This window comes from Abrus precatorius, unplaced genomic scaffold, assembly GCF_003935025.1.
Source record: "Abrus precatorius isolate BTA unplaced genomic scaffold, Abrus_2018 Scaffold10, whole genome shotgun sequence".
Taxonomy (NCBI): domain Eukaryota; kingdom Viridiplantae; phylum Streptophyta; class Magnoliopsida; order Fabales; family Fabaceae; genus Abrus; species Abrus precatorius.
The window spans coordinates 26419997-26446961 of record NW_020874292.1 but is presented as its reverse complement, the minus strand read 5'-3'; the positions used below and the strand labels follow the sequence as shown (position 1 = coordinate 26446961).

General features: G+C 31.5%; 3 protein-coding genes across 11 annotated transcripts; 2 read left to right on the top strand and 1 right to left on the bottom strand.

Annotated features, from left to right (window-relative positions):
* The first annotated feature begins 746 nt into the window (after positions 1–746).
* Positions 747–7560, top strand: LOC113867635. 9 transcript variants are annotated; one of them, XM_027503079.1, is made up of 13 exons: positions 747–1155; positions 1357–1459; positions 1661–1747; positions 2135–2181; positions 2651–2708; positions 2966–3079; positions 3361–3483; positions 4129–4240; positions 4789–4877; positions 5720–5818; positions 5981–6195; positions 6536–6728; positions 7188–7560. In XM_027503079.1, exons 2-13 carry the CDS (start codon positions 1378–1380, stop codon positions 7238–7240), a joined length of 1272 nt encoding a protein of 423 aa, XP_027358880.1. In that variant the 5' UTR covers positions 747–1155; positions 1357–1377; the 3' UTR covers positions 7241–7560. The 9 variants fall into 9 exon arrangements, with proteins under 9 accessions (XP_027358880.1, XP_027358900.1, XP_027358860.1 ...); XM_027503099.1 differs by having other exon boundaries at positions 6600–6728; positions 7188–7416; XM_027503059.1 differs by having other exon boundaries at positions 3361–3501; positions 4153–4240; positions 7188–7414.
* A 7156-nt stretch (positions 7561–14716) lies between these two features.
* On the top strand, positions 14717–18802 carry LOC113869739 (tubby-like F-box protein 3). Its single transcript, XM_027506200.1, has 6 exons — positions 14717–15156; positions 16399–16486; positions 16638–16767; positions 16850–17029; positions 17258–17742; positions 18067–18802. Exons 1-5 carry the CDS (start codon positions 14860–14862, stop codon positions 17727–17729), a joined length of 1167 nt encoding a protein of 388 aa, XP_027362001.1. The 5' UTR covers positions 14717–14859; the 3' UTR covers positions 17730–17742; positions 18067–18802.
* A 2174-nt stretch (positions 18803–20976) lies between these two features.
* On the bottom strand, positions 20977–24154 carry LOC113869152 (inactive beta-amylase 9). Its single transcript, XM_027505333.1, has 3 exons — positions 23390–24154; positions 22219–22704; positions 20977–22128 (listed from the first exon to the last, which is right to left on the bottom strand). Exons 1-3 carry the CDS (start codon positions 23624–23626, stop codon positions 21244–21246), a joined length of 1608 nt encoding a protein of 535 aa, XP_027361134.1. The 5' UTR covers positions 23627–24154; the 3' UTR covers positions 20977–21243.
* Positions 24155–26965: the final 2811 nt, after the last annotated feature.

Here is a 26965-nt window from a genome sequence, read left to right as displayed (position 1 = left end):
ATTTTAAGTTATAATATAATAAAGTTTAATTAGTTGACTGTATACAAATTTTACATTAATAATAATTGATGGTTATATATTAGAATTAAACTCAATTATAAATTATAAATATTAATTAGTTTAGTTATTAATATAAGTATTATTTTGATTCTTAAAATTACAAAACAACAATTATTTTAATATTTGATATCAAGTCATGGTTATTTATTTTTAAAATTTAAAAAAGAGGATTAAAATGTATAATTTAATTGAAATAATTGATAATGAAAAACAATTTACATTTTTATTTAATTATGCATTACTACATTAACAAATTTTAATAATTTTTATAAAAATTAATTTAAAAATTATATTTATCATATATTGTAAGTAATTGAAAAAACAATAATTGTATGTAAAAAATTAAGCTCTAAAATTTTCTAATGATTTCATAAATTAAAATGATACTATCTTTGTTCTTATTTATTTCTTACTATTATTTTATTAACATCATTTTATCTAAAAAAACATTTATACTATTTAAGTAATTTAAAAGAAAAAATATACTAATATAAATAAATTAAATAATTAATTTTGATAAAATTATTAAATTTTATCTATTTGTATAATGGTAATTTTTAGTCAGGTAAATAAGAATGGGTAGTATTTGATAATTTGAAGAAATAAATTGACGATGACTCGCTGATAATTTTTAATTAGTAGGGTGGTGTAAATGGAGGGAAGGCATGGCATGCGCAAATGAGATTAAGACTAGTAATAAAAAAAGCAAGTGATGGTACAGTATGGTGCAGAGCGCGTTGGACAAGCAAAAACGCTTGTAATGCATACGCACCACTGAAACTCGCTTCTTCAAAGCTCTTCCTATTTTTGGCCTCTCCCTCTTCTCCCCGGAAAGGAGAGGAGAGGAGAGAAAAGTATATACATATATCAGATTCCACCAATATTACCCTAAACTTCATTCAAATATTCAATTCCTCTTATCTGTCTTCTAGGGTTTCTCTTCCGCCATTGCCGCCCTCACCTCTAGCTCCATCGCACTCTTCTCTACAGGCATTGCTCCCACATCATCTAATTTCACTCCGATTCCCTTATTCCTTCTCTCTTTTTTAAGGTTCTTTTCGCTCTCTCGCCGAATCCGTTGTTTCTCACTTCGAGGTAAGGCTATTCTCTGTTTACGATCTTTTCCGATTTGTTTCGCGAATGCTTGTTTGCTGTGTGCCCTGGCTTCCTTCATCGTTGTCTCTCGCGTTTCGTATTTATCATTCGTTTTGTATCGCTCGCGATTCGTTTGCTCTGTCGTATTAATTTCGTGTGTTGCTTCTAGAATTGACAATTCTACGTTCGTCGTTGTTGAAGGTTTATTGTTTTTGCTTCTCAATGGTATGTTCCCCGGGAAGTGGGAGAATGGAGGTCATGGCAAGACATCTGGCTGCTGGGAGTTATTCTCAGAGCATGGCAGGTAGACGGAGACCCTAGCTCTTAGGTTTTCTTAGTCATGGTTATTACGTTTGTGGTTTGCCTGACATTGTTTGATGGATTTATGTATTTATATATGTTTCACGGAACTTAATACTGAGTACTGTCCCTGTTGAATTTATGGATTTTATTTTATTTTTTCTATTTCTGATTAACATCTTTTGTCCTTGCATGGCATTGGAAGATGACTTTGCCCGTCAGAAGTCAGCTGCTGAGTATATTTGTAGAGAACTACGTGAGGCAGATGAAGCAAATTTGCTTCATGAAGAAGGTTGTCTTAATCTCTCTTTTTTTTGGTTGAATCAACATTTTTTAATTTAATGTGTGGATAGTCCCAATTATATGTTATTTATTTAAATTTATAATTTATTTAGTTCAATATGATTTAGTTTTCACTTAAAGGTGATGACTGTCACATGCTGACAAATGGATTGGGGGGGGGGGTGCTTCGTCAATGTGGAACTGCCTATTATGGTTGTACTTGTATCTTTAGTTTTCATGATATTGCTCTTCAGCTTTAGCTTTCTAATTTCTATTATTGAGTTTGCTTGATTTCATGAGCATAACTCTTAATTTGCTTTCCTTTTCCAGTCTTATTTTATTTTCTGCATACTATCTTCATTGTTTAAAATGTTGCTTAATATTTTTCATATCACAGATATGCATGTCTATGGTGAGAGGCCCATGGCTGATTCCTTGCAGCTGGTAAGGTTTGCCTCTTGTTTCTATTTTTTCTTTTGTGCTAGTGGACTAGTATTCTTGTTCTTCTTCCCAAGTGTGTTGCTTAAACCTTTCGTGAGGTTTCCTTATTGGTATTGGGGTTACATGAATTCAGTGGATCCATGATCCATCACAATGTTACTGGGTATAATGGGATAATAGTTATAGCCTGTCATTGCTTCCTTATGTTTAGTATACCTTAATTATGGAAACAGTAGTTATTGATACATCTATACTGAATAATTTTTGCTTTCTTACTGAAGTATTCATCAGAAGGGTGCAGTAGCTCATCAGACATAGTTTGGACTGGAGACATTTTCTGCTTTTAAAATAAACTTTGTAAATATTGGAGTTGATTAAGATATTATAAATATCTTCATCTGCAGGCTTTAGCTGGTTGCGAAATATAATCTAAATCAATTCATTTAACTAATTATTTGGTATCCTTTGTGAGGTATGCTGCAATGTTTGCAAGAAACCAATCAAGGACAGCCAATTTGCTGCTCATGCAGGTCTGGTGGCCTCTTTTCTATTTATTTTAAAACTTTAGATCCTTATATAATATCTTGAGGCTTGCCAACCAGTTACACATGGCTTTGTGTGCTCATAAAATTTATCTGTTAGTTTCCAAATATTCATTTACACATTGACCTTTATATATTGCTGGATTGCTACCACTTTCTCTTTTTGGTCCTCTTTTGTTTCAAAAAAGATACTTATATTCAATCCTCCTCGTTTTTTCCTCCCGTCCCCCCTTCCATTTTGCCAGAACTTTGTAGGTCATTAAAGCTCACAGAACAAACTACATTGGAGCTTGATGGCAGTACAGGGAATCGAAAACCTCCTAGGAAAGAAAAGAAAAAGTTATCAAATTCTTGTGCGAGTATCCTTACATTTAGAATTAATTAGTCACTTGCAAATTCTGTTTGGATCTATGTTCATACCGTCAGATTTTTTCTTACCTAGTATAATTAAGTATTTAGTACTTTAATCTTGTTCTCATTATTTTTTGAAGATACTTCACAATAATCACTTTTTGAAATTTGTAATTTGGATTTCTTGAATGTGATTTTCTCTTTAAATGGGAGTCCATTAGTTTTTCTAAATACATTCTAATGATAGGTTGTTGTAACATTACTTTTTGTGCCTCATAACCCCTCATAGACCAAGCTACTGCAGCTGGGGAGCGGAGAAGGTCTGAGTCTACGGATAATATTGACACTGCTGTGTCACAGTCCCACTTGAACTGTCAAATCAGAGTGACTCCCTTTTCCAATGAGGTAAAAGGTAAAAGCCCAAACATTTGTGAGTTCCCTTTTTCTAATTTATTGAAATTCTCACTCAGAAGTTGATGCTTGGCTTTCTTATACACATCTTTTAACCAAGATTGCTACTTGTATTAAGTTTTGCTAAGGTTAAATTAATTTGTCAATTATTTGTTGGGCAAATAAAAGCATCTAGGTGTTAGTCTGATTTTTAAGCTAATTGATGCCATTTTGGTCACTTGTGTTAGCTTTCACTTTGACCCTCCCCAGCAACCCAATAACATAGTTGCGCCCTTGCATAAATTTTTGGAACTAAAAATTAGACTTATATTATATGTGTGCATGCAGAAAACAATATTATACCTACGTATTTCTTGGTAAATTTTCTTTGCTTTCAGATTTAACTATAAACCTCTGGTAATATTGGTCACAAAGATTTTTTTTTTTGACAAATATTTAAGTTGATAGTTTAGACAATTAATTTTGTAAGTCAGGACAGATTTAATCCCTTCTTATCTTTTTTTTTTCTTGTAGGGTTGAATGTATATCTCAAATTTGTTATCTTAGAGTAGAATTTTACTTTCTAGATATGAATGTCTGTTATGCCATACCCTTGATGTGCTAATCATTTTGAATTTTTTTTTCATTTTTGTTCCAATTTCCTTAGGACACTCAACTTGTGTAGATGCAGCATCTGTGATGGATGGTACTGGAATTAATCCTGGAAATAGAGATCATCGAGCTTCTGTAATGCATCCTCCAATAAAACGTCATAAACTGTATGGTTTCTTAGTTCATCTGATATGTGCACACACACATGTTGTAGTATGGCTATTTTGGTATCATTGTCATTGATCTTGTGCCCTGAAAACTTACTGATGTTTGGAGGATTCTCTTGATTTTGGATGTGCCTCAACTAGCAGAAAATGAGCATAATTAATATAAAATGAATCTCATTTCTTGCTGATTTCCTCCACTTCTCTCCTTTCCCTTGGTATTATATTATTAAGGGTGTGTTGAGATAAATTAAATTTTTGTTCAATACTTTTATTCCACAAGTGTCTTTTTGGCTTGGGATCTATGTTTGTCATTTCATTAGTATATGTTACCTTTACTGAAACAGGATGAACTATGATTAGTGTGCTTGCCCTAATTGTAATTGTTGTGTAAATCTTGATTACTTATTACTAACTATATTATCCCATCTATAATGTTAATTCACTTATTTGCTTAAAAATTAAGTTTGGAATTCAATATTTCTTCCCATTTCTTGTGACTTCGGATCATCCCTCTTAAATTTATCTCCAATCTATTATGTTTATTGCAGGATAGCAAGCGCATATTTACCTGTACTAGAAAGCCATGGAGCAGAATCTGGAGTGACAAAAACTGTGAGTTTCACAGATGGAATTACTCGTAAGTGTGCAATTTTGTGTGCTGTAAGTCATTTGTTCTTGCAGTTTTTTCCTTGTAGGTTTTGGCTAATGAGTTAGAGCTTGAAAAATAAAAGCTGTTCTTGATGTATGAACACAATTATCAATTTGTTTCCTTCATATCTCATTATTTTAGATGCACTAGAACAGGAGCATGTATATTTTGAAAACATCTTAGTTTGAACAGAAGAGAGATTGAATGCCAGAAAATCAATCAATACTCAAAAGAGGTAGCATGAAAGCTAAACTTTCCTTTTCAAAAAATTACAATTAGATAAATATTCTTTTAATCAAATCAAGTTCTGCTTTCATAAATTTAACCTTGTATTCAAGTAGTTGTCATCTCCATATATGCCCAAAGTTAAAATTCTCCAATCAATGGATCCATCTAATAAGAAATATTGTGTTCAAATGTAAAAGTACATTTCATACTTTTAAAATTCTTTATATCTGGAAATTGAAGGTTATCTAAATTTTTATTGGGAAACTACTTGACAATTGTTTCATAATATTCTTTATAGATGCCATCAAAGGCCTTCTTTGTTGGCTGTTTGGAGCAAATGAATTGTAGTTTTTCATAGATTTTTCTTGTTATATTCTACTTTTTACCCAAAAAAAAAAAAGAAAGATAATAGTGGAATTGATTTTTTTTTCAATTTATTTGCAATTGCATTTTTGTTGAGACTGTGCAGACTTTGTTTCTTGTAACTTTGGGCATTAATGATAACTACTGTTACTTTTAATGTATTATGCTGTTATCTCTTTGGGGGTTTGGGGCCTGGCCATGCAACAAATAACCTAATTACTTTTCTTTATTGCATTTAGGCAAGGATTTTCCTGAAAGAACTATTTCAGAACATGGAGATCCTAACCATAAAAACCTTGGCCAGGTTCATGTGCAACATCAACACACAATGAAAAATGGTATAAAGGAATTATATATTTTTGTTTTGAGAGTTATTAACCTTTTAGCAACTGTTGTGAAATGGAAGCTATAGCTCATTTATTTCCTTTGATTCATTAGTTTTGAGTGCTTCTAATATGACTTGGTGTTGGTACAACACTTGTATGTTTTTGTTGAATTAGATTTTCCTGCACCCCTTGCTACAAAGATATATTATTCTCAGAGGACCAATCGATTGCGTGCCACAATTCGTCATCTTTTCTTCCAGAACTTAAGTGAGCAATTGTGTACTGATGTTGTATGTCCAAAGACATCAGATGCAGAGATGGTTGCATTCCAACATTCATCTCAGAGGAACCCTTCATTTGATCAAGTGACCAATGTGCACAATGATGAGGTATGACATTCTTCATTCTTATTTGAGCCTGTTTATTTGAATTCTAGGTTGAGTCTTGTGACACAAGTTATGTGGTTCAAAGTGTTAGATGTACACATCAGACAGATATAATTTAATATTAAAATTTTGTTTATTCTAGATCTAAATATATTTTAGTCTTTTGGTCATTAAAAAGATCATGCTCTGCACTCTACTTGCTTGCTATATAACTTTCTGTCTGAATGCTAAAGGTAGAAATACCTGCCATTTCCCCCTCCCCCAAAAATACCCACCAAGAAAAAAATTGTAGTTCCATTCCAAGGTAACTGACTCTGATTATGTGCTTGTTTTTTAAAAACAGAGCTGCACTCCTGCTCAAAAATCTGATCATGCAAAAAACTCAGAAATTTGCTTGCTAAAAGCAGGAGGCCTGCCAAGTGGTGGCTTGTCAAATCAGTTTCTTCTTGATAATGTTTCAAGGCCTGCAGCCACTCATGTTGGTTTGACAAGAAGCAACTTTCTTCCAACTTCTTTTTCTTTTGCAAGCAACACAGGTAACCTTTTATTAAGTTGTCTTTTTATTTTTATTGTTATAGTAAGCTGCATGTGCCAATTATAGCATATGCTAAATTCAGAGAAGAAAAGGAAATCATCAAAAGATTGTCTCTAATTACATGACTGATGGTGGATTCACTATATTTTGACTGAGCTTAATAGTGTCGTCTGATCTATGTAGCCAACTTCACTTCCTGGGATAAAATTTAGTTGTTGTTGTTTGTTATATAGTGGATTCACCTGCATTTTGGTGGTAACTGTGATATGACTAGTTGAAGTTCAAGCTTTGGCATGAGGAAAACAATTGCTGCAGTGATACTCATTGCATTTAGATAAGCCATATAGCATGTTTTTACTTGTCGTACCTTTTCTTTTTCTGTCTGTCTTGTTATTTTAATTTACACTATGATGTTTATGGTAATAAGTTGTTAGTAAGAGTGATGTGTTTTGTTTTGTAGGAAATCCACTGAGAACAATGCAGCAATCAAATGGGAGTGTTCCTGTTATTTAGTAACCTTGGTGGGATTTTTTTGCGTAGGTGAAGTACAGGTAACCAATACAAGAGGTTAGGATTTAGCTCCTTTTTTGAAGCTGATAAAGTAAATTACTGAAATTGTTTATCCTGTCATCTGCTTTGTAAATGAAAATTTCTTTCTTTTATACAATGGATGGAAATGAAGAAATTGTTGATTCTATATCATTTAAGTCAGGGTACTTTCTCTTCTCTGTTATCTATTCTTTAACTTGTATGCTGTTAGTCAGGCTCATTGCATAGCAGATTTGCATCATTCTTGATATTTCAAGGTTTCACAATACAAGAGTATATTTCTTGTAATTGGACGTGAAGATTTTACGTTGTTATCAGCTGTTATGGGCTTGGTTATCTATATAATCGGTTGATAATCAGACTAAAACATCATATGATTCTGTTGAGTCTGTTTCTCCAGTTTCTTTAGAAAGCATTCTTCTTGAGATAATCTGCTACCTTATTTATCCAGGATCACAGAAATGCTAAATTAGTAAGTCCTATTACAGTTTTGTATTTGTTTTCTGAGGATTCTGAAAATTGTATCCAAAAGTAACCAGCCAGGCAAGTATCTCTCTTTTTTGGTTTGTTCAGTCCATTCCTTGTATGGTCAGGGCCAGGTATCAGGTATTAACCATGGATAAATGATTGTGGTATTTACGGGTTTGTGTTTTCACATTTCCTGTTTAAACTAAAGGCCTATCTCTCAATTTTGTACGACTCTTCCAAATTTTCAATAGTTGTGTCAAGTCGTTTTTACTCTTGAATTTATTTTGGACTAGCAAAGAACCGCATCGCTGCAAATTATGGTACGTAAATGAAATTGAGAATTTATGATGGGCATTTGAAAATTCGGTTGAGTATACTTGGATTTAGAATGTATTTTTTGTTTAGAGAAAAGTTAGTATTATCAGAAATAGAGTCCGCATCGGTCACTGGTCTTTTTTGCAATTTCATGCCTGAAATGAACACTGAAGCATATTCATAAATGCTATGAATATTCACCACATTCTCCTTATCTGTCGAAGTTTAAATAGGAGTGGAGAATTGGTGCTCCAAATCACTGTGAAATCGAGTATTTATTTCAAACTTTTTATATTATAGGGGAGGGGTGTTGTTTGGGATGGCAATTGGTAAGGAGTCAATCGCAAATAATTTCATTAAGTGGTCCTGTCCTTGTGCGTGATGGCGGTAGACATGGACTGGTTTGTCTCTAATGGGGAGAATTGTCCATACTTGATGCGTATCTTTTAATATCTAAAAGCACTTTCTTTATGCTTTCTGGAAAAAAAATATCAACAGATGTATGAAGTTAGATAAGATGGCATCATATGACTTGCTGGCGCAAGACTGATTGCAACTAAGCGAATGTTTCGTTGGATTTATTTTGGAAACACGTCTTAAACGTGTTGGAGTTTAAGTGGTCATTAGGATATGCTTAAATAGTACTTTACATATAGGTATTTATGGATGATTCATTGATAAAAATTTTCATTGATAGTGTGATTTGAAATACTTGAGATAGTTTCGTTCCTTACCAGTTGAATTGACTTCTATAGATGTTATTTTTAATCTTTAACAAGAATAATTGTTTTTAATTTGACTTTTTAATAGTTATTATGTGTTTAATTTTTCTTAATGTAATATTTCTGTAATTTTATCATGAGATTGATATAAATTTATTATAAATATTTTATATGTATAGAAATGAAATACAATTTTTCTTTTTGTGTATGATATCTTAATTTAATCTATATTTGTACTGTTTTATAACTATTAAACATTAGAGTAAGAATAATAAGCTGTGAAAATCATATTAAAAATGGTCGGACGTATGAAAATTAAGTAATTTTGTTATAAAAAAAAATAAAACTGTGTAGATCAAATATATACTTCAACTAAAAGATTAAAGTTTCGTAGCCAGTACATGGCAATGAGGGGAATTTGAATACTTTGCTAATGATGGAAAAATATTTTTTTATTAAATCCTATCATAATTGGTTGTAGGATTAGCTAATTATATTTGATAGCTTTTTAAACATGATCATATCTTATTATTGAATAATGTAAGATGGTCTAAATTTATAATGAGAAGCTTTAAATATTCTTTCAGTGTTATGAAAAGAAAGATAGTTTTAAAAATAAAACTTGTATTTATAATAAAAAATTGTCCCTAAAAATTTGCTTCTGATATTAAGTTGAAAATTTTAAAACACAAAAAAAAGATTTTTTTAATCATGATAGGAAAAAAAACTCATTTTGTGCGACAATAAAACGGACATGTTTTTATCATATATGGGATAGCGTCACACTTTAACTTGGTTCCCTTTTTCATCCAAACAACGTGCATCGGCCGAAAAGTTCAGTTAAGATAATTTTTATTTTGTGTTTAGGACGTAGGAGAGTTGAGTGATGTCTTTTGCGGGAGATGAAGTTGCTAGTGCAACTCTGTCCAAATGACTCAACTTATAATCTCAGTTCTCTTTCTTATCTTTAATATTCGCCAAAGGTGTTTTAAACTTCTGTCTCCTACTGTGATGTGGTCCTTTTGTCATTTTCTTAGTCACGATTGATCTTTGCTTTTGATTTGTTCTGTCTGTAATTCTATCAACAGCTACGCTCTTATGAACAATTAAATAAGATGTTGGATAAACTGGTCACTGACATATTAAAGTTGGGGGACAATTTGAGTTTTCAAAAATCTAACATCTGAGATAGTTAACCATACCTTACATTATGTCAGAATTTATCTTTACCTGCTACGATACATAAACAAATAACATTGCGTCATCCCTTCGCTAAGCTACAAATGTGAAAATAATACGTTAAGAATTCAAGAGAACAGGAAATTGCCCATATCTCACCTGGCCTTCATCTCAGCCACGATGTGCTTTCAAATTTTCAATCAATTTTTGGAGTGTTTATTATTACGTTTATTTGAATAATTTTATTTAAAATATTATATTACTGATATAGTTATAAGAGAAAAATAATTTAGATAAAAATAAAAATAGAGACTTAAGAGTGACAGGAAACACCCTTACTTGTATATAATATGAAACTCAGATACAGCTAAAAGCTTCTTTGTCATAGAGAAAGGAACTAAAGTTCAACTTAAAAATATCTTACGAGGCACTTGATAGATTGTTAGGAAATACAGTGTGAATGGAGGCACTTGACGTCTTAAATATTGTGCAACTTCATTTATTTCTTTTCAATTTTATACAGTTTCCCACGTCCCACGTTATAAGATGATGATCCCTTTTTGTCAAACTTGGAGGAGGGATGGAGGACGCGTTGCTTCATTGAGTTTTATTCAGTAATATTAGTTTTTTACTGTTTGAATATTTTAACATACAAGTTGATTTTATAACATAGTTAAGTTAATGGTTAAAATATGTTTCTTATTTTTAATTAATTTTTTTCAATTTCATAAAATATCTTTTTTTCCAAATTAATCCTTTAATATATTGTTTAGTCATTTAACTTTTATTGTTTCTATCAAAATTTTTACTTCACTCAATTATGAAAGTGAATTACAAGGCATTTACTTGCATTGACGCCGTAAATACAGTTTTAGTTGGGAATTAAATATCTAAAAGTATGTTGAGCAGATAGATAACTAAATTTAAGAAAACTAAAATAAATGTAAAATAAATATATAGAGCCTCACTCACAAACCATTGTTAACATCCTTTGTATGTAATGGAAAGCCAACTAAAAAAATTTCTTCCAAAAGAAAGGAGATTTCATACCTAAAATTGAAACTTTTTCTTTGCAAGATTTTAGCTTCTATGTTTTAACGTTTAAAGTTCTTATTAAGATAACATAAAATGTTTGTGAGGTGTTTGCTTTGCATTGTTGAAAGTGCAAAATAATAATAGGTTTTGCAACTTCTTTATTGGGTTTAGTTCTCTATAGTGTTTTGTGATGTTTTATTGTCACAAAACACTACTGTTTCTTTGATGATGCTGATACAGAATAAGCTTTCTTCAAGGAGTAATGATTTTGACAAAAAAAAGTAAAATCAAAATTAACAAATAAAAAAATATTAATTTAATGTTCATAAATGTATAATAATGTTACTTTAGCAAATATTTCAGAACAAGTTTTAAACAAATTTATTCTATATAATAGCCTATTTTTTAAAAATTTATGAGTGGGATGAATGAAATTCTTTATAAATATTTTAAAAATAAAAACAAAAATTAAATTAAATTTCATAAATAAATTAATATTTATTTATACACCTAAAATTTCCCTAAATTTTATTATTTAAATTTATATATCTTTAACATAAATATAAATAGAAGTTAATTCAAATGGTCTATAATATTTTCTTTCTGGACTGAAAATTTTAGATATATTTACTTTTATAAATCATTCAAATCTTTTGCTACTAATTCACGTCTAACTACTTTTTTTTTACAGAGGCAAATAGAATGTTTGAGAATAATTTTTTGCTTAATTATACTTTCAGTCCTTTTAATTTTAATTACTCACATTTAATCGTTTTAATTTTTAAATTCAGTTTCTTATTTCAAAATTTTATCCAATCTTTAACAAAAATATAATAGAAATGTTACATATTATTGATTTGTATAACTTAATTAGTAAAGAAAAATATATAAATTATTTAAATAAAAATACTAAATGAAATATATAAAATATAATAAAGCATTTTTTTATTTAATTATTTTATATTTTTTATTTATAGATTTGTATAAATCAATGATATATATATATATATATATATATATTATATTTGTTATATTTTTGTTAATTGGATGATATTTTGGAATAAGAAACTTAAATTTGAACAATTAAAAAATTAGAAATTAAATATGAATAATTAAAATTAGAAGACTAAATTACACAAAAATTAAATAAAATTAAAAATACAATTAAAAGCTGAAATTTATTTGAAAAAAGGATGAAAAAACTGGCATAGTACGTTGTTAATGTTTGGTGGTATTAACCTAACTTGAAGAGAAATTTAATAAGAAGTTGCTCTCTCTGATGGAAGAGAGAAAACAAAAAAATTTCCAAAGCTTATAAAGGCAACGGGTTGATTTACATCAATAACAATTTGAGCATGTAAGAAGCAAAAATGGGTAGCAAATTAATTGTAGTAGTTGATAGAATGGACTCTAATAATGCAATGAAAACCATTGTTTTTGCGTATAGATATTAGTATGGTGGGGTAGGATGACCTCTACCTACTGCTAAGTTGTGGTAGGAAGCCCAAGAACAGTGCCACTAAACTTATCCACCCCATTTGGACAAGGACATGAGCTCTTGTTTCTTCTTCTTCACTATATTTTATCAATTCCGCAATAATGCCATCACGGACAATAAGCTTTTAAGCAATTGGTTTTGATTGTACTCTAATTTTGTAAAAGGGGAAGAATCTCCTACAGGATTGAAACTTACAAGGATCACTAATTAACGAGTGACATATTGGTCATGATGAATTACTGTCATTACCAAAGGATATATATTAGGGATTATAAAACTTTTTAAAAAATACAAATAATATTTTATTAAAGGGTTTTAAGGTGTATTTAAGATGAAATAAATATTGATGCCATTTTTTATGTTGCTAAAAACAAAGAATCCACTCCAAAGTACTTGAACAAGTAACTAAACAATGTTGAATCTTTTGGATGGCTGCAGTTGTCCAGTTTTGGTGATATTTAAATGTGTTAGATGTGGAAGTGAATGATACTTGATAGATGTTGTTGTTTAGTATGGGTTCAGTGTTATAGATATGAATGTCCTGTTAACAACTACTACATGTGATTAGTGATTTAATTACTCATTGATATAAGTATGCAACTGAATTTGGGTTATTTCATCATATCATTCAATCGTTTCCTAAGAAAATAATGAAGGGTAGATTGTATAAAAAAGGTTAAAAATGACTGTGTTGGGTTGCTTGTAAACGAAGGTTATCGATTTGTTTGTTTTTCTAAGGGCCAGTTACGAGAGTGAATGATTCTAGATTAAATTAACTTAAAAGAAAAATAAAATTATGCCTTAATATTTAAACAGGTTTTATAAAAATGTCCGAGGTTTTAATATAATGTATGATAATATTTAAGAAATTAATGTCATGGTTACGAAAAAAAAATCTAATGCATGCAAGCGGGCCATGAACGTAACCATCTTGTACAAGGTTGATTGTTCATTGTTAATTTTTGCAACTTTTTTTTTTTTACATTTATTTTCATATCTTCATATGCAATGAGAGATTTCGGTTTTTTTTTTCTAGAATTATCATTCACTATCACATTAAGTATTTGATTAGTTCAAATGAAGTTAAATGAAATAATTATAAATTATAAAATTTCCTTCCAAATTTTAATGCGACTATTGACTGAATATAAATTTGTAAGTACGCATGTACTGATTTATTGCCTTTCAAGCAGTGTCCAAAAGCTAGATATGGTTGACATGTGGAGAAACCTTCCCCCTTAAACAAGAGATTCTAAATTAAGATAGAAGTGATGAATTTTAAAATTTTTAAGTAAAAAAATTAATTTTTTATATGAAACTAAATACGAGTTATATTGTTGAGAATTTTAATTAAAAATACTGTAAATAATAATAATAAAGTAAATAATATTTTTTATTTTTAAAATTTAAAATAAAATTAATAAAAATTATGAAAAAAGTTAAATAGTGTACTCTCATAGAAGTTGATAGAAAAGAGTGCCAATGAATGTTTATTTTTGGATAAGGGATTTCCTATTATACTAAAGATAAGTTTCCTAATATGCAGAGAAAATGCTGTTAAAACTGAAAAAAAAAAGACTTTCAAGTTTCTAACATTCTAAAATACTTGTAATAAAAAAAACATAATAATTAAAAGAAAATTTACATTATATAAAAATCATTATTTACGTCAACAAATCAACCAATAATAATACATAGAAAGGCAAAATAAAAAAATACTTTATAATTTTTTTAACTAATGCTAACTAATAATCTAAGAAGTAAAAGGTGATTTTAAAAAATAATATTAATTCCTTTTCAATTAATATATTTTATTTATTAGTTTTTAAATTATATCTCATAACTTTTTCCTAAATATTAAAGCACTGATGCATCTCACAATCACAAATGACTATTCAATCACGGTAGAACAAAATAGTAGTAAAAATCATTAAATGGTCTAATAATTTAGATTTTAATTAAGACACAGGCAAGACTCAAGTCCTGCGGCAGCACCAGCAAACAACAAAATCACCAACCTTGGAACAACAAAATAACTCCTATATTAACCTCTCTCTCTCTCTCTCCAAACCATAATTCCATTGCATTTTACAGCATCACCCTTTATTTTATTACTTTCCCTTTCTCTATCCTAAAAACAAAACACACACAAAACCACTGCACCCTTATCAGCTATCATCAGAATCCCATCACTCTCTCTCTCTCTACCCTTTCCGCAACCCACCAAAAAAGAATAAATTTTTTAAATTCCCCTCAATCAACGCAAAGCTTAAATAATAAATAACCCTTTGCCCACCTTCATCTTCTCTCTCTCTTGTTCTGACGCATTCACTACCCTTGTGAAAGTTGAAACCTTTGAGCTGAAGATGGCGATAATAAGGAGCATAATTCAGGAGATGAGATCAAGGTCGCATCGAGTGGTTCAGGAGCAAGAGGAGGTTCTGATTGATGATGGCATGAAGCAGAGTTGTTGGGCCAACATGCCACAAGAGCTTCTTCGTGAGGTTCTCCTTCGAATCGAGGCTTCCGAGGACACGTGGCCACCCAGGAAGAACGTTGTGGCATGTGCTGGAGTGTGCCGTAGCTGGAGACAGATCACAAAAGACATCGTCAAAACACCACAACTCTCTTCCAAGATAACCTTCCCCATTTCTGTTAAACAGGTTTCTTTTCCTTTCCCACAATGTCCCTTTTCCATATACTTCCTCTTTTCTCCTTAATTTTTTTTTTTATTATTATTTGACTGTATTCATCTACCCTCTGTTCTGTTGGGTGGCTTTTACCTTTTACTGAGGGTAAAGCTTTTTTTTTTTTGTGGCATTTAGATTAATTGGGTTTTGTATGATATTGATTCCTAGTTAATTCTTTTTATTATGATTTCTTATGTTACTACTACTTTGTTTCTTTGTAGTTTTTGTTATTGATTTTTGTGAAAATTGATTTCAATACTTTAACCTTCCTGTTGTGCTTAGATTGTTTTGTGACAAATAAAATAAAATAAAGATATTGATACTACGGTTACCCTTGGCGTGAAGGCAAGGGTGCACGAAATCGTGAGCTGAGGGGTAGAGTTGAACCTCTTTTTTTTTTTTTTTTTTCTGTTGAGTTTCCAATATGTAATTCAATTAACTTCATTTGTGTGGGATGTTAATAAGATTTTCCTTTGTGCTCTTTTTCAGTTTCTGCTTTTCGTGATTTTGACTTAACACTATCCCCTGTGGAAAATAAAATGTGTAATTCTTGCTTACCCTGTATAAACCAACCCCTATTAGGGTTCTTTATCTCTGTGTGGTAATTTGTGGTTTTGGTTGGTCCATCGTATTTGTGGATAATCTTGGGTTTTTGGCATAATTCTTGAGACATCACTAGAATTAATGTTCTATATCACCTGGGAGGCTGGGACCACTATATAGTGATGTCAATTTTTTAGTTATTCTGAAACTTTGCATGGGAAATTACTCTGCAATTCCCTTCTAGACATTGTAAAGGACCACGTTTAGTATTTTTTTTCGCAGCCTTAATGCAACTTACATCAAGAAGTGTTTTGTATTGTGCTGCCTAGTGCCTAGTTGTTTTAATTCAATTATCTTCTATTGGATAGTGGCCGCTGAAACTTCTTTGTTCTTGTCGTATACACTAGGCTAAAAAGTAAAAGAATAGATCACTCTTTTGGGCAAATTGAGTGGGCACTAGAAGATGCCTCTTTGGTGTGGAATGCTTTGATTTATTTTTTATTTTCCTACTCTCCTTGGTATTGCTCTAAAGATTCCCTTGTTTGTAGGAAAGGCATGATAATTTAATGTGACTGTTGGACTTGTCTTTTTATTGCTAAGCTCTACAATTTGTTAGTTTCCTGCCCTTTTGCATTACTTTAACATGCTTTCATTGGTGAATAATTTTGGCAGCCTGGCCCAAGGGAGAATCTCCTCCAGTGCTTTATAAAGCGCAACCGGTCCACCCAAACATATTATTTGTATCTCAGTTTATCTAGTAGTGAGTATATAATACAACTTGTTGAACACTTCCAGTAAAAACTTTAGTTTCTTTGTTTTCCGTCATTCTTTCCTTTCCTTTTTGAAGCATGAAAGGTTTTGATTTGATTCTAATAGTGTGTTCCTTTTGGTCATTGTTTTCTTTAATTCAGCATTATCTGATGATGGGAAATTCCTTCTGGCTGCACGCAAATGCAGACGTCCCACTTGCACAGATTATGTAATCTCTCTAGATGCGGATGATATGTCAAAGGGAAGCAACACCTATGTTGGGAAACTAAGGTGTGATGCTACTTATGCACTGTGACCATTTTTGTCTTGTTTATTAGTGCTGAGACTTATCTTTTTCTTCCCCTTTGATCAGATCAAATTTTCTTGGAACCAAGTTCACAATCTATGATGGCCAGCCACCTCATGCAGGGGCAAAGATTATGAAGAGTCGGTCCACTAGACTGGTGAATCTAAAGCAAGTTTCACCCAAGGTCCCTACAGGCAATTATCCAGTGGCACACATTTCATATGAATTGAATGTGCTAGGCTCTAGGTGAGTTTTTCATATTGTATCTGTACATAATCATCCTGCATGAAAGCAACTAACAGTTATACCATAATTTTCTTTGCATTAATTTTGTTCTGCCATCCATAGTATCTTTGGGTGGACGATAGTATTTTAACTTTGAGTTTCCAAGGTGTTTGATAAAAGCATACAAGCTTATGGTGCACTCTTAATATTTCTACTATGATATACTTACAATCTTTATTTGGTAAGCAGGGGGCCTAGGAGAATGCATTGTGTCATGGACTCCATTCCTACCTCAGCGATTGAACCTGGAGGGGTAGCCCCTACACAGACCGAGTTTTGTCTTAGCAGCATAGATATGTTTCCTTCATTCCCCTTTTTTCGATCAAAATCAAAGCGTGTGGAAAATTCCGTGTCTAGACCCCTGGGGGATCAAAATGATGGGATGCTAGTGTTGAAAAACAAGGCTCCCAGGTGGCACGAACAGCTACAGTGTTGGTGCTTAAACTTTCATGGTCGGGTGACAATTGCCTCAGTTAAAAACTTTCAACTGGTGGCTTCTGCAGAAAATGGACCTGCTGGACCAGAACATGATAAGATTATCCTCCAATTTGGAAAAGTTGGGAAGGATTTGTTTACAATGGATTACCGGTACCCTATTTCGGCATTTCAGGCATTTGCAATCTGCCTCAGCAGCTTTGATACCAAGATTGCTTGTGAATGATGTGTGTATAAAGGTATTCATTTGATAGTTCAATAATCTTAACATTGATTAATAGAAAGCTGTAGAAGCTAATTGGTATTTTGTTGTAATTCCATTGCTAGATCACCAAGCAATTACATTTTAGTTAATTGGTTTAGCTTACATTAGTGCCACTATACAACAGCGTGCCATATAATATAATTAATTTGGGTACTATTAACTAGTGCCTAAAAGCACCTTTAAGATCACCATTTACTAAAAAGATCAGCATTTACATTAGGAGCTTTGATAAAACACTTATATTTGTGATTTCTTTTCGGCAACTGACCATGTTATATTTGTTTCTCGTTGATGCCAGCTTCAATCAGATTATATAGCTATCTCTATTGGTGCTGGGACAAGTGTGGTTTGAATGTGACTTGTTGGGAAGCAGACCAATGAAAAGTGTTCAGTAAGGATGGGACTGAACTAAATTTTAAGGGACAGTGCTGCACAGTTGAGAGTTTTCAGTTTCTGGGATCACAAATCACCACTTCTCCGGAAGATAACTTGAAATTGGAACATTACTTAGAACATTCCTCGTGTACATAAATTCACTCAATTTTTCTTTTGTTTTCTTAAAAGCTTGCTTTTTTTAATCATTTGTTGTTTATGGCTATGCTAATATAGTGGTGGTGTCTGCTGATGTTTCTAGCTTTCAACTTCGGCGATTTTCAAGTTGAGAACGTTATTGTTCATAACATGTTAGTACTTGCAAGGACACAAACGCATAAAAACTCGCTATCAACACTCAACACCCTCCCTCCCCCCCCCCCCCAGCAAAAAAAAATGAGATAATGTGATCTTTTGAATGCACTAAACACAATGCTTCAGCAGTTCATAGCACGTCACGAGAGAATGTGTAATCTAGTCTCTGTCACCATTTTGAGTTAGTTTCTAACTCCTAGGAACTTTCCAATTATAAAATTTCGTCGTTGAGATGTCTATAAGAATGTTGTTAATTATTGGTTTCAGAAAATGTTTTCTTTCTTTCACTTTTAGTTGTAAATTATCTTGTTTTCATTTTGTTTCTTGTTTTTAAATATTTTTAAAATATAAGAAAATAGAAAAAAAAAACCCATCAACTATCTTGTAAAAAAGTTTTAAAACAGAAAAAAAAAAATACAAAAAGGTGATACTTTTATAACATTTTCTTAAAAAATCAAACAGTCTCTTAAATTCTCTTATGTTTAATGTGTTTATGAAGGAGTTAAATAAGACTTTCTGAAAATGTTAAGAACTACATAAATTAATTATAATTTGTGTAAAATTTGATTCATTTTATTTTATTGATTCTTTTTTCTTATAAATATTTGTTAAAAAATTAATTCAAACAAATCTATGGCCCCTTAAAAATCATGTCATTTGTGTCTGACCAGCTACTTGATTTTGATTAATTTTTGAAGAAAATGTTTTTCTTCAAGAGATCTCTAAGTAAGATTTTGATTATGAACTGTTTTAATCTGAAGTAAACTAATTTAAATATGCAGAAATACCTTAGCCATTAAAATAAATAAATAGTGTTTTTTCTTTCGGTGTAAAAAAAGGTGTTTACTTTTGGATTTTGCACCATGTATGACATTTAAACCAGACACTAGCTATATCCAACGAACATGTGCATGAATGAGCCTTTGATGATATAATGCAAACTAAACAAAATGCCAGTAATAAGCACCAATAATCAAATGGACTACTAAATTGTCAATATATGTCATATAATCAATAACATAATTTGTTGAATGTCAATAAATATACTATTAAACGACAAACAAATGCTACAACAAAAGAAAAGGAAAAACAAACAGAAATAGAATTCATAGCTAAAGTAAGAAAATTTGATCGCTGTGACACAATGATAGTGAAACTTCCTCCGCAAACCCAACTTTGGGCCATGTTGAAAAGAACCATTATTAACAAAACCTTTTTTACCGTCCTTCAAATTTAGGCCATAATTTTTTTTTATTCTCTCTGCAATTCTATGAAATTTCCTCTGATGAATCCTCTCAGCTATGTATTATCTGATTTCTGACCTTGTTTGTTGTTTCTTGGCCTTTAGTTGGTCCCTGCTCTGAATTCTCTCCAATTTCTCTGTATTTTTCTGGTGCCACTTCTTCTTCAGTAATAAATAAATCTCGACCGTTATAAATTTTTAAAAAGATTGTTAACTTGTTCGTTTGTCTTAGTAAATTAAAATAAAAATAAATTTCATGCAATAATTTTAGTTAAAGAACTTTAATTGTATCTAAATAACAATCTCAATCATTGATTAGAAAATTAATAATTGTTACAGCCTTTGATCCTCGAAACTACAATTTATAATGCAGTCAAATATCATGCCTATTACATTTTTAATCGAAAGACTTCAATTAAACAATTTTCTTAAACATTTGCATTGTAATATGCAAACGATTTTAAAAGTAAAACGAGTTAACATAAAAAAATATTCATTTTTAATTTCAAATCAATTTGTTATACTAGAAAGAAACTCACAGGATTGATTCGTTCGACCTAGTTTGAGTAAGATTGCTTCGTATGAATGATATTTATAGTTTAAGCACAACATAAATAAATCAATTTGATAAGAAAAAAAAACTCGTAAACATATAGCAAAACTGCAATATTAGCTAGTCACTTGCAACTTTGTTGCTTGCATGAAAGTTATGCGTAAACCATACTACCAAAGAAAGAAGCACAAGGAGCAAGGCAGCAATGTAACACAAAATTGCTGCAACTGTAACTGTTGTGAATGGGGGATGGAGTGAAAGAGAGAAAATTGGAGAGACCACTATGGAGAAGATCAAATATTAACCCTTGTTAGATATTATATTACATAATGCATTGCTCCTTTATTTCAAAATATTATTAGTTTTAGGAACAAAAAAAAAATAAAAATCTTCCTTCATATGATTATTTTTTTAGAAGAAAATTTTAAGACATGAATTATATGTTGCTTAAAATTAAAAATATTTCAATAACTTACACAATTATTATGTAAAATCCTTAATCAAGTGATATTTTGAAATGAGAAATTTAAAATTAATACACATTCAGATGGCAACTTAATTCAATGCTTATTCAATAAAACTCTTATTACGAGAGATTTATAGGATAAATTTCATCATAAAATGTATTGACATAAACTAAATATTTTATTTTGATAAATTATATAAAAAAACTTATTGAAATAAGTTTAAAAAAGTTATCAAACTATTTTCATAAACTCTCTGTAAGCTCTTTTAAACACACCCTCAGCTTATTAAACTAAGCAGTATTGAATAGAAATGTGCACAACATGAGCACAAATGACAAAAATGTAATCTGCCACCCACCTTGGCTAATGGCTACATTATATGGAATAACTATAATAATGTCTCTGCTTGAGGTTTAAACCAAGAAAAGGCATCCTCATCTAGTGCTTACAAAATAACCTGTCCCCGTGCAAGGGTATAACTACATGTTATATACATGATTATCATACATTACAAATTTACAACAATTATGCTGCTTGCATGCTCACGCTTGATTCATGGCTCTTAACTGCGGATTCAGCACCTTCTTCCTCCTCAGAAGGTAGATCATCTGAATGCAGTTCAGGTTGCTTAAGGCTCCGAACAAACTCAGTGAATGAAGGAAAGTGCTCTGGAGAAAAGAAATATGCTCCCATTCTATGATATGTAAACAACTCCACTACATTATCTCCTGATAGATTCTTCTTAATTTGTTCAAAACCACCTGCAACACCAGACTCAGATGAATTTTGACCTGAAACCTTTACCTCATGCTTTCTGCATGCTGCCATAATTTGTGCAAGTAGCAACTCAGGGCTAGAATGGTTCTCCTTTGGTTGGTTTGCATCTGAAAGGTCCATGCCAGGTAATATCATTTTGCATGAGTTCCTAGCAAACATCTTTGCAACTGGTTCATAGCCATCCTTGTTAGCTGTGTTACAGAACCCTGCGGTTAGCTCGGAAGGATGGGCTCGAGTTCCATACCAAGAGTGCATAAGAGGGATTTTCCCATAAATTGTCACTCCAGTGTCACCAAAAGTAGAAGCTGCTAAGGAAAGGAGGGAATCTCCATGAGTTATGAGCTGATTAGAATACCAGGAAAGGAAGAAGTCCCCATATGTAGACTCCCAAGAACCCCCATCTTTAAAGAAGCTATTGGTGTATGGGGATTGATCATAGGCAGGTGCATCATGTGGACCTCCAAGTCCCCATAAAGGATTTCCAGATGCCTCAGCATGTTGTTTGAGAAAGCTCAGCATGTTTTGGTCATAACACTGGAACTCTCCAGCTCCTTCAGTTTTACCATTACTTGGTAGCTGGTGGTGAGATGGATACCGTAGCTCGCCATCTGGTCCTAAACCCATGGAAATACTCTGCAGTATATGAATAAATTGTCAGTCATATAAATAATCTGAAAGTGGATATTGGGATACATAAGAGGTCCTGGAATCCAGAATTCTTACTGTAATTGTAGAGCTCATGAATGGAGAGAATGAGGACTTGAAGCTCTCACAGAAACTCTGGTATACTTGCATTGGAGTCTTCCCATCAAGAACAGGAAGATTATCAACTGCCAGTGACAAGCATTCTTTGTAATGCTGTCCCGACCTATCTGTAAAGAAAATACTGGGTTGAGATTCACCAATCTGGGATACCCATTTAGGTAGTGGAATATTTGGTTTTTTAGACCCATGAAAGCAAAGTGTCACATGGAGCTTGAGACCCACTTTCTGAACCATCTCAGCAATAGCAAGATAGCCTGACCAATCATATTCTCCCATGGCATCTTTCTCAACAATTCCCCACCAAATTGGGAGCTCAACACCTTCAACTCCTAATAGCTTCAAAGCTTTTAGGCCAGCTGCAATTGCCCTAGCATGGTTTATTGAATTGCAGTCATAAGAAACAGCATCTAGGGGCAGCCCCACAAATAATCTTACACCATCTACCTGCAACATATTATTTTAAGCATATCAGTTACTTTCTAATGCCTTGAGCTACCCATTATCTAATGAAACTCGGTGTATTTGGCCACCTAACACGTAGCATGATTGCATGAAATTTGAATGAAGAAGAACAATAAACTCCTTTTTCAGTTTCTAAACCTCTATTATGTACATCCACTTCAGACACAAATACTTGTTTTTCACAGTTTCATTTATCAATGGATACAATGCAATCAGAGTTAACCAAATAAAAATTCATTGTTGCTCCTTTAATTGTGGCGAATAGCTCCAAAATCATTCCAACCCTCATACAAAAGAGTAAGAAGAAAGAAAATCCACTAAAACTCATAGGATAACAATTTCAAGGAAAAATGATCACCCAATAAGTATAAAAAAATTCTTAAAAGGGTTGACTTCAAGTATTTAACAATGCTTAACAATATAAATGAAGAATTTTTAAGTGTTTAACAAGCTAATTTGGATTTTGGATAGCCTTGATATTTTCATTTAATTTCAAGCTAACAGATACAAAATTTAAGTCAAACCAATTACAAAGAATAAAAAATAAAAAAATTAACTAATATATCATTTCCTTCCAAGTCAAACACAATAAAAATCCCAATTTCCCCCCATGATTTTTCAGCAACCAAACACAGCAAACAACATTAAAACAAAACAGAAAACTCACCGTTTTGGATCTTGTTCCAGATCCACAATGTTTCTTTTCCTCTACAACGGGTTCAGATTGAAGAGCCCTCAAAGTGAAGCGTATCCCAGCCTTCTTCCACCTTATATTCCGATCAAAACAAACTCTATGACTCGAAAACCTGAAATTATCCTTCAGATTACAAAATCCAAGTTCCCTATATGCCGAATCGTACTTTCCCACCTTCACTTGAGAACTCCCAATCACCGAAACCTCCATGGCCAAGAAGATAAATGAAAAGCGTAATAATCACAACACAACAATTTTTTTTTCACCAAAAGAATCAAAATTCCAGCCTTTTCAGGATGTTCACTTTAGATTTCCAAGAGAAATTGCGCAGAAAAACGTGGGTTTGAAAGAAAGAAGAGATTTTGAAGATGGGAAATTTGAAGCGGGTAAGGTTCATATATATAAAGACATGGAACCTGAAACGCGCTTTTTTTTCCCTTTGCGACCAGTGAAAGAAAGAGAGACAGAAGCTTCAAAAAAATGAGCCACGTGTCCTCATCATAGGAAGCAAAAGTTGAGCCGCAGAATACTATTGTTGATTTTTTCATTAAAAAAAGTCGAAATTATTAAGGACCAAACAAACCCATCAACGAACAAGTTTATATGAGAAAAATAAAAATTGTACGGCAAATAATATAAGTAATATAAAAAATTGCATTTTATTATGAAAATAATTTTATATAGATTTGACAACCCTACTAATTAATATAGGGATTAATTAAAAAATAAAAAATATCACCAAGACATTTTTAATAAAATTAATTTATTCTTAATTCTATAATCAATACCCGTTGATTAACAAGAATTTGTAAGTTTATGGTTCTGATGTTATGCAAATCTGTGACCTATAATTTTTTACTTAGAATAGTATATATTTAAAACAAAAATATTAAAGATGATGTTACACTCACCAGACCGACAGAAGGATAGATTCCAATCCTGTCCCATGAAACATGTTACATCAATTATCCAAAATGAATTAATTATGGATGCACTTTTAACTGTGGATTTATTAATGGTTTAATTTGTAGTGTGTTATGTAGAAAAAATGGCAAGTGGCAATTGGTTGTTGAAAAGTTGCTGGGGGCGTGAAGGCAAAGGTACACAACACAACGTTAAGATTCATAGATTGAATGATATGTTGTGGATTGGCATCACGCGTGGAGCAAAGGTTCTGGCTATGCTGCGTGTGTGCTGACTCATATCCTATGTGCTCTGTGGTGTGGTGTTCATGTGGGGTCTTCAGATTCTGAATCAGATTCACTTCATTGGTCCGGGTTTCAGGATCTGCTTCTGTTTCTGCAGTACTGGTTTTGGATCCCTCCTTCTATGACTCGGATCAGACTATGCAACTTATGGTTCTGGATAAGAAAATCTTGTTTTCTATTGTTTAGGTTATAGACAAATTTTGAAAGCAAATACAAAATTGGTTTATAGTTTAAATATATACCGTAACACTTTATTATTGTTCACATATATACTAGTGACACAAGTTAAATTCAAATCTTTTACGTGGACCTAGTAGCATGCCAGCGATGGAAGCTTTCCACACTTTGAGTAGTGTATTTCTTATTAGAATCTAATTCTTAATTCAACTTTAAATAAAGAATTTGAAAAAATGTTTAAAATTATAACGCCTAATTTTTATTCCAAAACTTATAAGTCCAACTCAGAGTGTCAATTAGAAATTTAATATTAGGTATCATTTCGCAGTTGAACTGATTTAAAAATATGAACAAAAAGAGTCGTGTAAGTTGAATCTGTACGTCAAATATACTTTGTTTGTTTAATGTTGTAATTTTTCGTAAACGCAACTTTCTTCCGATTAATCTGTTCATAAAAGTAAGTTTATATCTGTTATAAAATACTCTACTTATTAATTTTCTGATTATCAAATTGAATAACGAAAATATTATTGTGTTAGACAGAGACACAATTTCTACTCAATTACACACACACACACACACATCAAAACTACTGGCTGATAATCGAAGACAAAAGGAATGGGCATGCCAAAATATTTGCAGTGACTATTTTATTGTGAAAAAAATGATTATATCGAGCCGGAAAATTTGAGCAGTTTCTTGTAATTTTGTGGCCGGCTAAATTGATTGAAACAAATTGTGTGGTATTTATTAGGTTGGGTTCATCAAGTTACGTGTCATGATCGTAGATGTGCAGATAAACGTGTTTTTTTGTTTGATTGATTCATTGGGTACGTGGAAATATATGGAGAAGGGAAAGATCCAAATTGAACCTTCATCGTCTCTTACTTTATAAATAATTTGGATATAATGCATATTTATTATCATAATTTCAATTGCGTTTGAGATTTGTGGACCTCCAACTTTTGTCACTAATCAGAGATACAGAAGCTTTCTCTGATTAAATTGTACTGAAAAAATAACTTGTAATTTAAAAAATATTTGTTTGTTAACGTATCCTGTTAAGGCCCATAATGGACAACTCACTAGTGTCCGTAGCGTACAAAACATTGAAGGTGTATATATATATCATTGTGACGACAACCCAATTCATAAATCGAATTCAAACATCAATCATTCATCTGAAGACCTTCACATGCTCATCACTTATACGCGACTATGACTTGTACATTTCAACACAGTATGAAGCTTTTTTCATTTTTATATACTTTGCATAAACTATTCAAAATAATGGATAAGTTTTTTGTTTCCTTATCTTATGTTCTTCCGTATTTGATTTCATTTTTGGTACATCTTGCGATTTCGATTTTATCCATTTTAAAATAATTTAGTATTATTTTTACAAGTCCTTTAAAAAAAATATTAAAGCGATAAAAGAAATGTGGATCTATCATCCTTAGCCATTTAAGCTCTACTCGTCATGGCAATAGGTCAAGTTGCTTGTGATTACTCAAATTCTGGAAACATTATTTGAGCCTTTGATTTGAAGTTGTTTCTAGCATAAAAGAATAAAAATGTATCCATTTTCTCTAATATATTTTATTTTCTTATTGATGCTTTTTTAAAACCAATTAGGGAGTAGCAGTTTGAGTTATGGTAACTTAATACTTGGAATGTATGTAGCTGAGCAATTGTAATAAACTTAAGACCTTGCTCAACGTTTTATTAAAAATTTATAGTAGGGTTATATTAAAAATTACCCTATGAGTATTATTTTTTCATAAAATTAATTTTAATGAATATTTATTTTAGATTAAAATATAATTCGTTCGTTGGTATTTTTTTTAGTTTGATTTATACATAAAAAATTATATTTCAATCCATACATAAATTTTATTTATAAATTAATTTCTATGATTTATTAAAGTTATAATATTATGAGAGATTTTTTATATAAAAATAAAATTTTAAAAATAATATATCAAGCGTTAAAACCAAAATAAAGTGCATTACAATGACTAAAAAAATTGTAAGTATAGGGAGAAAGTATAATGTTATTATAACTAAGATGTATAGTTTTTTCTGTAAGAAATCAAGAAACGTTCGAAAGAGTTAGTGAAAAAATTATGAAAATAGTTAAGAATTTTAATAATATTTTTAAATT